The sequence below is a fragment of the Uloborus diversus genome, unplaced genomic scaffold (assembly GCF_026930045.1).
Source record: "Uloborus diversus isolate 005 unplaced genomic scaffold, Udiv.v.3.1 scaffold_996, whole genome shotgun sequence".
Taxonomy (NCBI): domain Eukaryota; kingdom Metazoa; phylum Arthropoda; class Arachnida; order Araneae; family Uloboridae; genus Uloborus; species Uloborus diversus.
The window spans coordinates 4266-17064 of NW_026559227.1; the positions used below are offsets into that span (position 1 = coordinate 4266).

General features: G+C 34.0%; 1 protein-coding gene across 1 annotated transcript; it reads left to right on the forward strand.

Annotated features, from left to right (window-relative positions):
- Positions 1-6202: 6202 nt before the first annotated feature.
- Positions 6203-11417, forward strand: LOC129234092 (ADP-dependent glucokinase-like; the record flags this gene model as incomplete). The annotated part of the gene is made up of 2 exons (XM_054867981.1): positions 6203-6473; positions 8018-11417. Coding segments are annotated over 2 exons (668 nt in total), but the record flags the coding sequence as incomplete, so codon positions are not given.
- Positions 11418-12799: the final 1382 nt, after the last annotated feature.

Below are 12799 nucleotides of genomic sequence, written 5' to 3' on the forward strand. Positions count from 1 at the left end.
ATGTCTGTCTCCTAGTTAAGTTTCAATCATATTACTCATGCATAGATTTTGTGGCTATTTATATCTTTTTAAAAATACCCAGATTCACAAATACGAGTTTATTGGAATTTTAAATTATCAATTAATAATTAAAAGCTACCAATTATTAGCATAATTCGTAATGAAGCCTATTTAGCGATTCAACAAAAAATAATCCTAATATGAATAATAGCCCATGATCGAGTAACCCGCGTGTTTCAGCAATGAAACTCTCGCCATGATAATTTGATAATTGATTTTGGTAATGTTTAACAATGCAGGGAAAGGCTTTATCGAGACAAGGCTGAACTGGATCCGGTAACTTAACTGATTTACAGTCAGTTGAAATTGAATACCAAAAATCGAAGTTTCAGACGACGTATTTTGCAGTGATAGCTTAGATAACTTTTTACCCTTAAAAATCAGAAATCCTGAATGCCTGTATCCATCGATAACTTTTATTTAACTTTACTTTTTTACTGTTAGAGCGACTGGTACGGACTATTCATTACTAAATTTTAAGTATTTTTCTCTATTTAAAACAATAATTTTGGCGGTCTTTACTTTTCTCCACTTTACTCTGATTTTCGTGATGATATCGTAGTTTATAAAAAAGTAGAAGTATAGATATGAGGGTTGCCCCTCACAAACTGTCTTGTTTGTTTATTTATCCACTTTTTTAAACTGAAGCTTGTCAGGCGTTTCAATACCGCATACTCACTACTTTTTTTTTCTACTTTATTGGTCAAAAAAAGTGTTTGAAACGTATTTCAGCTGCCTTAAGTTTGGTAATTTTAATGATGTACATTTTTAAATGTTCTTAAATAATATTTTAAGATGGCATTTTCTTAAATTTTACAGTAAAAAAAAAACATTCATTTGTTTTCTTTTTCTTTCTTTCATTAATTTTCTTTCTTTTCTGTTTTTTAAACTTTCAACACTGCGAATGTGTAACAGGGGCCAATAGACATCCATTTTTCCATCCTGGCCAGCATCCAACCCACAACTTTTATTTTTCAATATTTTAATGGAAGATATGTAAAAAAGATAAGCTCAAAATAAAACTTTGAAAAATTACATTAAAATAATCATACCTCTTCTGCTGCATTTCAATAAGTTTTTTTTCCCTCAAACTAAGATCATATGCTTTCAGATTTTTCTTTCCTTGCCACAAAAAGAATATTATTACTCGTTCACTTGCAAAGTGAAGTTCAAAATTTCAACTAAACTTTTTTTGTGCAGTGCTAAATAAATAAAATAACTCTATGCAGGATAGTCATTCAAGTCATCTGCTCTACTCCTTTTTGCAGTCAGCATTGAAAATCAAACTCAATGCAACTTTTGTCATCAAGGTTCCACAGCGCCAATAACCATTTTCTTCTTTTGGCGGAAAGTTCACACAGCAGGGCTCCGGACAAACCGTTCGAAATTAAACACAAACAAAAACAAAGTTGATCTAGGATTTCCTTAATGTTCCCTCGAGCTCCTAGTTCCAGAAAAACGCTTTCAGTGGGAAAGACCCTGAAGCTCCGACATTTCTGTGTTTCTTGTACCCCCCACACGACTACGCCGTCTCGGCGGCGACATTTCTGAGTACTACAATTGACGGACAAATGTCCTGACACTTGCGTGGTCGACAAATTATCGCAGCTAGTAAAATACTATTTCGATTTTTACTCGTTAGGCGTAGAAAAACTGGAAATAGTGCTCAATGTGCGTTCAGAAGTTTGTTTCAAAAACAAACACTTATGAGTACAAATGTGACTTTGTATTGCAATATTTTCACTATCTTTCTCTCTATTTTAATTTGCTTTAGTTTCGGCGTCCCATGTATTTTTTCCACTTTGATATGGTTTTTATTGATGATACAATTTCATAAATGTGTCGACGGGCAGAAGCTATTGTATTTTTAAACTGAGAATTTTCCTGGGTTTTTCAAGTAATGTTCTAAATAATTATTTTTAAAAAAATGTTTGAAACGTGCATCTTGATTGCTCATAGTTTGGTAATCTTAATGTGCAATACAGATTTCCGGGTAATTTCTAAATAATATATTAAGGTTTCTTTTTCTTTTTAGATTTTACAGAATAAACACTCGATTAGAATTTACGAATGTCGGACCTCGGACTTAACATTCAAATCCAAAACGTCCATGACATTCAGAATTAACTCTAAAAATAAAAATTGTCGATTGTAGCTGAAACTGCCGACTGACCCTGTGGCCTCAGCAAAATATTCTTATTCGGCAAAACTTGTTTGATGATTCGGCAAGTTTTGGGACATTATTGCTTTTTTTTTTTTATTCCTGAATTTTCCTTCTCATGTGTGCATTGCATACCCATATTTTATTCTTCGGCAAATTGGAACTTCTCTCAAATTGAGAATTTTCCAAAAATTTAAGTTCGGAACGTCAATAGATCAGTGTCGGCAAAATCAAATTTTGTTCATATGAATGTCGGTAAATTGGAAATACGGTGCAATCAGCAGTTGGTGAGTTGATTATGTCTTTCAGAAGAACAGTCGTCTGTATGATCACATGATACACTAGACATGCCTATACAAGCTATACTAGTATATACATGTTTTTGATTTTTCTTTCATTATTAAAACAAATTACTTTGTATTCAAATATTTTGAATCTAGAATCAATTGAAAAGCAAAAATGCCGATTCTACAGATGAACTTTCTGAGGGGATCGATGCTTTGATGTGTCGGCAAAATGAGCTGTCGCAAAAGTAAGCAATCGGCATAGTGAGCAAATGAAAAAAAAAATGTTCGTGTCTGCAATATGAATTCATTAGAATGAACATGAAGCGCAATCAAACATGGTATACATACCCGCACAAACTCTTCATGTTTTCTTTCATCCTGTAAATGCTTATTATTAATTATAAATCTGTGCATATGTGTATTATACATATTAAAAAAAAAAAAAAACACTTTGTGTAGGGAATGCTAAAACTAATGAGTCAAAAATGCCGACTCTGGTGAATTTGATAATTAGGCACTGGGCAGTGCGTATTTACGCACTCGGTAAAAGAAGCACCCTGAAGATGCATGCTCAATGGAACAGTCGGCGAAAGAATGCTGAATGATCGTGTTTGCTGTACGTAGTGTGAGCAAAATGAAAATGAGTGTAAATAAAGATCCTTTTCATTATTTTCTCTTGCGCAAAGTACCCAAAAGATTAGATTTGCAACTTTAAAATATGAAAATGCTAAATTTTTTTTTAAAAAATGCAATCAATCAAAGCTTTGAAAATCCGAAACATTGAAAATGCCGACTTAAACTGATTTTGCCGACTGGATGAAATCTCTGGGAGGGTGAGACACCCCCCTTACCCCCCCTATGGCGACGATCCTGCAAGGCACCATTTTGAGGTACTACTTCTCATTGTAAGAAGACTTGCGTGTGACCCAAAGTCCCAAGGAGACTAAAAATTGCCGTCCATAGTTACATATGGTTGTGTGTCCTCAAGTACAAAGGTACACCATTTTGGTTTTACAAGCCAGTCACATCGACTGGACCCCAGTATTACAACATAAGAAATCAGAAATAAAACCTTCAAAATATAGGGAATCATGATAACTACAACAAAAATGAATAATACAATCCATAACGGACAAAAAAAGAAATTCCTTATGTTTTTTTTACTTAGATCCGACTAAAATTGAAAAAATGTGATAGAATCTTAAATATTCGTTTGATGGCGTTGAAACTTCCTGGGGTACCGGAGAAGGCTGTGGTACACATGTTGAACCCCATTTAGGATCTCTCTTGATGATACCCACAATTTCCCGACAGACGTCCGTAGGTACAACCGTCGGTGGGTACAGCAGCATTCTCTACACAATCTTTACTAATAATAAAGCAGAAAGTCTCTCTGTCCGGAGGATGTCTGGATGTCTGTAGGATGTCCGTAGGATGTCTGTGACGAGCATAGCGCCAAAACCGTTCGGCCGATTTTCATGAAATTTGGCACAAAGTTAGTATGTAGCATGGGGGTGTGCACCTCGAAGCGATTTTTCGAAAATTCGATGTAGTTCTTTTTTTATTCCAATTTTAAGAAAAAAACTATCATAAATTACGAAATTATCATAACGTGGAACCGTAACATGGGCACAAGCCAATTGGCGAGATACGAAATTATCATAACGTGGAACTGTAACGTCGGTACAAGCCAATTGGCGAGAAAATTCACCATATATTATTTGTAAATATACAAGCGAACCAAAAGACCTTTAATTTTTCTATTACGGGCGAAGCCGTGCGGGTGCCACTAGTAATATATAATAGCAAAACTAAGGGTCCCAAATGTCTTCCGAAGGAGTTAGGTGCCATTAAAGTTTAGGGTCCAAAATTGCAAATGATCGTAAAAAAACAGATACATCGGCCCATTCATTGCGGCTTTCGCTAAAATTATTCTTTTTATCAGTGTTTCCTTGAAGATAACTTTTGAACATGTAGTTTAAAAAATCCCAATAGAGGGCGATTTAGACTTCGGAGCAACGAACAACTATTTTTTACCGCTATTTTTGAATCTCATTGATTGTTTTCTAATACTTAGACTTAAACTTAAAATTTAAGCCAAAAATCTAAATTGTTGAGAGTGATTAAATAGCAGAAACTGAACTGTCTTCAAAGGTTGAAATACACTTTGTCACAAAAACATGTATGCATAGGAATAAATTGAGCTGCAACCAACCAACTTGGCAGGAATGTAGTTTGGTAAGAGATGATTTAAATTTCATCGCCAGTGACAAAAGGGTAAATGAGATGTGTACATACAAGGTGCGCAGATAGGTGCGGTTGAAAGTGTGAAAGTTTGAGTCAAAGGTCACTTCAAACAAAACTGTCAAGTTGTAAGGATGCTATTGTGATTCGGATAACCTTTTAGAGGTATAGGAACAATTCTTGGACTTTTTAAAGGAACATACAGTAGCTCTTAGAGAAACAGGTTGGTTGTGCGCACGTATCTGCCGCCACCTTGGTCAGAGAGATATGGTTGTAGCTTATTGTAGGTAAAAATAAATGAATCACTCCATTGTGGTTCGTTAAAGCATTCTAGAAACATAAATGAGCCCGATAGCACATCATAAAGTGGCCACTACCGTATCAAAAAGGTCCCTAACATTAGTTCCATGCCGTTTAACACCTTCCAAGAAACTGATGATACCAAGAAAACAATGAGTAGACTGAAAGACGCTGGTTGGTATCTCAAACCGGCGTCCATTGCGATGGATTGGATTTTCGATGCACTTGATTAGCTGGGTTGTGACAGATAGGAGGCATGTTATCTTCAATGATGAATCCCGGTTTAGTCCCAGTGGTCATTGGTAACCTATTTCATTCCATATTACGCCGTGTTTTGTCTTGTATATCTGCTAGAGGAGGCTATACAACTTACGGTTTTGTAACCTTTATCTTGTCATAACTTTTTAATAAAACTATCTTTTATTCTGAATTTGTAATCATTTCCTTACATTGTCATAGGCCATATCCATTTTAAGTTTTGTGAAGATTGCTCGTTTTCTTCTAAGTTTATGTTTTTTTTTTGTGACAGAGTGTATTTCAACTTCTGAACACAGTTCAGTTTGTGTGACATAATCACGCCCAATGATTCTGATTTTGAGCTGAAAATTTAAGTTTAAGACCAAACATTAGAAAAAAACCTAATGAGATTCAAAAGTTGAGGTAAAAAATAGTTGTTTGTCACTCCAAAGTCTAAAGCGCCCTCTAACCGCATTTTTAAAACTACATCGCCAAAATTTATTTCCAAGAAAATATTGATAAAAAGAATAATTTTAGCGAAAACCACAAACGAATCGAATAAATTTTCCATTTTTTATGATCATTTGAAATTTTGGACCCTAAACTTTAATGTCGCCTATCTCATTCAGAAGACATTTGGGACCCTTATTTTTGCCATTATATTTTTTGTCCTGTTGTGTACTATCACCCCTTAAAAATTTGCCCAAGAGTTCAGAAACACTCTGTATACACATTCAAAAATTTGATTCTTAAGAATTTATACTTCCCCCTACTCTTCTAATTAAGAACAAAATTCTCTTCAATTTTTTAAAGAAATTGTTTGGAAAGCACAACACAGCTAACCAATTTATTGCTCATTATAATATTAATTTGAAAAAACTAACAAAAAAACTGAGTTTTTATTTATTTTTAGATGCCCAACTGAAACAGCTGCAGAAAGTTCAAGCATTAATGGCAAAACAGCCTAACAATGTGAGAATTCATTTTGAAATGGCATCTTTCAGTGATGAAACGCTTCTAAAAAATCTTGTTGAAAATATAATTCCGTTTGCCGATTCTCTTGGAATGAATGAACAGGAGCTCCCTAATTTGTACCAGATGATGAAATATGGGAATGTAAGTTTACTTGCTGAATCTCGCCCTAGAATTGCAGCTGTTTTAGACCAGATGAGGAATGTATTCAAGTAAGTAGCTTTAGATAAACAAATACCTTTGTGCTAAAAAGGAATATAAGAAATAACAGCGTTAAAAAACAAATTGTGGATTACTGCAGACACGTGTTTCAGTGTTCCAAGGAATGCCTTTTTCAATGCAAAAGAAATGAGCTATGGACGAAAAGTCATCGGACTAAAGCTACACTTTTTGTCGGATAACTCAATGAATAATGATTTTAATTATTTTAACCATTCCAATATAGAACACTTGATTCTTAGCAATTTGTTATAAAAAGTCAAGAAGTAGTCAATAAGACGGTTGATAATATGATGTCGCTTATTTATAAGAATTTGTTTAATAGTTGTTATTTCAGCCACTGCACAGCTCCAAATTTATTATCTTTTTTTATCAATCGCTGATGATTATTGATTAGATAAGATTTGATATACAGTAAAACCCCTCCTAATGGACACCCCTCAAAAACGGACCTCCTTCTTATGCGGACAATTTTTAATTCCCCGATTCCAAGGCAAATAACATTATTAAACCCCTGTCTTGTGGATCCCCCCCCCCCTATTGCGAACAAAAAAATATGTCCCGTTAGTGTCCGCATTAGAGGGATTTTACTGTACATGATTTTTATTAATTTTGTTTTGTGATCGAACAATGATCCCATCCTGGTAGCCTTTTACCCTTGGAAAAATCCTACTTAAACCCTTTTGGGGACAATTACTACCAGGTTGGGAATCGCTGATATAGAATCTGTTAGAGCAATAGCCTTAAGTGATAATTTTTTTTTTTTTTTTTTGCCATTTTTAAAGAAAGCTAAGATCAGAAGGGATAGGAGTTGGGTTTTCAGCATACTTTTGATTGATCTGTGGGGAAGGGAAGAACCTCACAAGACCAAGTTTAAGTTTGTTTCTACTAGCCAGGTGAGAATTTTTCAGGCTGACTTTGGCTGCAATAGCAAAGAAAGGAATCAGTCCTAGATGGGGCGAAACCAAGTTCAAATAATAGGAGACATGATTGCAATCGCATTATATTCGATTCCATAGGCGGCTTGAATGGGGTTGGGGGAGGGGGCAGCTAGAGGAGCAGTTGCCACCTTATTTTCAAAAGTAAAGGGGCTTCACCCCTTCACTTTTCAGAGTTTAAAATTAATGATTGATTGAAAAATGATTTTTATATTGTAGATTTATATATTTTACGAAAGTAAAAACTAAAAATTCCAAAGAAATGGGCTGTTCTCATCATGTTTCATCAAAATGGAACTTTGAATTGAAAGGGGAAAATCTTCGATGGTCATCCATCCCAATTTTCGAGGCCATATTCCACATTTTTTGGAGGTTATATAATCATGTTAAACAATCTTTAATATAGCCAAATTTTCAAAAAAAAAAAAAAAACAGCTGCTGGGACCATGCCCCCTAACCTCACACACTTTTTTTGATGCACCAGGCAATGTCCGATTCTGTGGTGTACCGTGGCACAGTATAATAGAGTTTTACTGTGTGGATGTGCATATATATTGTGTGTAATTTTTCAACACTTCAAAGAATTTTTACTCTTCTAGCTATCTACAAGGTACCGAAGAAACTTCAGGTCGTCGAAAACTAACCAGACTGCATGTACATACTTTAGCGTTCCAAGCTTTTCTTGTTAACAAAGAATCTCAGTGGAAAAACACAAAAGCAGCAGCAGCCAAGTCTGCTCTCACCGCCAACAGGCATACATGTGGATCTGATGAAATCAATATAAAAAATGCCAAACTCATAATGGATGATGCTTTTACATCCAGTATGCAACAGGATTTCCGTCGCATTCCATTTGAAACTAAACAGCCAGTCTCTTGTTGGGATGAAGAGGACTTAATGTTTTGTGTATCGCCTGTGCTAGTGTGTACAGATGTCTTGCAGACTGGTGGAGGAGGTGATAATATTTCTTCAGCTGGGCTAGTTTTACAAATATGAAAAATTGTTTAACTTTTTGATCAGTACTTCCCAAAGTGTTGATATCCATGTGCCTAATCAAAAATTTTGTTTTTGAAATGTTTGTAGAGACAGTTAAGCGTTGTCTCAGAATTTTTAAAAACAGCAGAACATAAAAACCTAAACTGCTTAGAAATGTAACCTGTCACCTCAAAAACTTGAAAAAGAAAAGTTTTGAAGCTTAACCATGTGTGGCAAATGCAGAATATCAATCAAAGTCTTATAAAAGTTCAAAGGGTACAAGCAGCTAAGACTTTACAATGGCCACAACTCACAACAAAGCTTGGTGATACAATAGTTTGGTAATTGCTGATCTTTTTACGTTTTTATATTGTTCATTCGTTGGTAAAACATTCCTTTTTTGTTGTGTCATAGCTATTTCATGGAAGGACCAACATTTAAAAAAAAAATTCTGTTCCTAGTTGATGAGAAATCAGTGAAGCCCGTGTTAAAAAATATATTTATTCTTTTGGTATCAGATTTAATTATAGTATGAAATCAGTGATTTAAAAAGAGAAAATTCGTTATGTTGATTTTAACAGCAGCATATTATGGGACTAGATCCCAATTAAAATTGGACAAATACATTTTAGGGCTATAACAGGGGTAATAGTGAACTCAAGCAAAACTTTCTGAAGACAGTGAAATTTTTGGAAACTATGAGAAAGCTAGCCCCCCTCCCCCCCCCCCCCCCCCCCCCCCCTGTACAAACTCTTCAAATATGCATGCAAAAATCATGGGAAAAAAACTTTAAAATCTTTTTTTTTTCAAATGATTTTTCAGTTTCTAAATGTGTTGTCGGCTCAAAATTTTCGGAATCGGCAGCCCAAAATTTTTGAATCACAAACACCCCTGGTTTATAACGGCCCTTTCTTGTGCCAGCCAGGCTGGCATTTTGGGGTCAGCTGCTTCACTTTTCCAACTGTGCAGTAATTTGGTGCAAAGTCTGACTTCCACAGTACACCATGCTATAAAGAGCTGTTTATAGTGTGGGCAACCATTCCTAGCACAACACATTTGCACAAAGAAAGGACAAGGACAGGAGAGATAAAAACCATCTATGCCGAGCCAGGTTTCGAACCCGGGAACTCCCCATGACAGTCCGACTTCTCTAGATCACTAGAGAAGGCAGTCGGCTATAAGGCCCCTTTAATTTTGTATATTCAAGATCCCTCCTCCCCTCCACTTACACAGTACTTAGTCAACTTCATTTTCACTTTTAAGATTTTAAAAATCATTATTAATTTTTAACCCATCCTCTTTAGGAGACAGGGGGATGGGCAGCCCTAGACATTAAATTTGTATACCTACTATAATTTTAAAAAAAGTAATCTCTTTTACACCCGTGTGTTACAATAGAAAATGTTAAATTACAATCGCTGCTTATTATTAACTAGAAAATCGCCCGTCAGGGTATGACGGGTCAAAAATTGCTTCTACATTTGAACAAAGCCATTGCCTGTTTGGTGATATTTTGATAGTTGAAATTATAATCCCAGCTCCAGTGGATCAATCATAAACTCTAGTAGATAGTGTTCATTGTTGACCACTTTTCGTTTCTTCATTCTCCTAAAATGATTCTTACCAGTGAAACAGTTACAGAACAGAATGAATCCAGTTCAGCCTTGTCAGAATAAAACATTTCCGTGCATGTCAAACATTACCAAAAATGTTATCAAATTAGCAGGCTGTGGTGTGAGCTTTATTGTTGGTGAAGTCAGGAGCGTTACTCAATCAGTGAATTCGCTGTTATATATATGAGGATTTGTTAAAGTAAATTTGATTTCTGTAAAGAACTACAGAAATACTAATCACACCCCGGCAAGGAAAGCGACAAACTTGAGAGAAAAAAAGAACATTTGGGAAAATCAAGGTTTTTACGCAACAGTAGTTTTAAGTGATTTAGTCTCAAAAACCACAATGCGCATAAAACAATTATGATGTGATGTTCACTGGTTAGTTTTTGTTGTCTAAATTAATGATAAGTACTTCAAGTTCAAAAATATTTCTCTAAATAATGAAAATTCAATAATGTATCACTATTTATAAAATCCTTTTGAAGCCACCTTGCACCATTTATGTAAGCTAACTTAGTGGCAAGAAGGACCATTAAATTTTCGATTTTAAACCACTAGTTTGTACTCCCCAAATTTTAAGCTGTGTCTCTTTCCATGTTGGAGTGCGATATTTTGGACATATTTACTCAAGAGTTGTTAAGTCAATAAGTTTATAATAATAAGAAGAATTAATTTAATTTCCTTTTCAAATGCACCTCCTGGTAGAATACCGGAGTGTATACAATTTGGTCTGCATTTTATGAAGGTTCTTATTAGTTATGTTTTAAGAACTTATGCAGGTTGTGAGAGAAAATAGGACAAAACGGGGGGGGGGGGGGGGAGATGTCCTTCCTTTGCTGTGCCTCTGCATTGAATGGATGTGGTCTTGTTGCCAGGAGGATCAATGCAAACTTTTAAGTAAATGCAAACTCTTGAGTAATTTAAATGTGTTTGTTTTGTTGAAAGTTGTAAAATTCCATTTTTTTTCACTACAATTTTGTATTTTTTTTTAAAATATTTTTAAGTTAGTATAATTTTGTATTTAAAATAATTTAATACATGTATTGAAACTGTAAATTATTTTATTGACATGTGATTTTTACATTATTTCTCTTCATTTAGTTCCTAAAATTTCATGAAAAATATATTTTTATATTTACCCTAGATTTTATTTACCTTAAAAAGATATGTTGCTGAATTGTTAGACAATTGCATTCATATTTGTAAATCATTTTAATTCTATTATTGTTACACATGAAAAATGCTGCCTTATGTAGTGAGAATTAATTCAACAAAAGCTACCACCATTTTGTGTTTCAAAATTTTATAACTATGTTTTTAATATCTTTGCTTATTAAAATGTTTTTAAAACATTGCATAAGGTATGAAGTTATGTATCTCAGCTATGCAGAAAATATTAAATCCTTATAAACAAGTTCTGAATTTCTATTCATTTTCTGTGAATCCATTTCTTTTTTAATATATTTTTTCTTAAATAAATTACCAAAATTTTTATAATATTACCAAACAGACTGAGGTGCCCAAGTGAAGGGAAGTCTATAGCAGAGGTAATTTGGGAGGGTTTTGATCTCATTGAGGGGGTATCCTTCAGGGAGGGGGGTGGACACCTGTGAATTAGATAATAATACCAAAAGAAAATATAATAAAGTGACACATACAATGCAGAGTTTTATTCTGTATTTTAAAATAATTAAAATTAACGAAAAAAAATTGGAAAAAAGTGAGATTTATTCAAGTTTTGTTTTACACAAAAGAAACTAGTTGCTGTAATTAAGATTAATTGACATATTTTAATCTACATATTAAAGATGTAGTCCATTTTAGTGAAAACTCATTTTGCAAAAGCCCTAAAGTAATTTTATAAGAAGTTCTTATAACTTTTATTACTAGGCATATTTTATTAAATTATTGTGTGATGCGGATCTATAAAATAATAATAAAAGGAAGAGATAATACAGTTGAACCCTGATATAACGAATTAATAGGGACCGAAACTTTTATATGTTAAATTGGGGTCATTCGTAATATCGGGAGTGAAAAAAAAATAAAAAAACTGCACTTGTATCTTATCTTTAACCCCTAATAAGCAACTGCGCAAAAATATCCATAATTAGAAAGTGTACACTTTTTATTCAGCATTTCACGACTTATTACACACTACTTAATTTGAAATTTTAAACTACTGAGTAACAGATATTTGACATTTTCTTTGATACTTGACTCGAACTAGTTCACTTTCAACTTTAAGGAGAGAAAAAAAATACTGTGTCATTTGCAGCCTGCTGCATGAGATATGTTTTTAGTTTCCAAGCCATGTAAAGCATTTGAAAAAGTAACAGTTTTAATGGGAGTTTCATTATTGCTTTCTGCAGCAGAATCAATATTCTTTGGTTGCTCCCTTGCCCGTTAAAAGTTGTAGATTCTAAGAAAAGTGTTTTTCTGCTTCGGACAATTTGGATGTAACATTTGGAAAACAATCCAATATTTACTGAATCAAATTAACAAAAAAATTTTTTTGAGTAATTCGTTATTTTGGGGTTTATTATTCGGTAAATAGGGGTTTTTGCCTTCATTTTAGTCAGGGAAAAAGAAAAATTCGCTAAATCGTGAAATTTTTTAAATCGAGGTCAGACAGTAATTTGATGTGTAATTATTCTGGAAGAAACGGTAAAAGTATGTTGATGTATACAAATTGCAATATTTTAAACGCCTTATATAATCAGTAAGAACCCTATGCCTTTCAAGCTTATTAAGTTCACTCAGTACGTTTTTATAGAATATTTCTTTAGT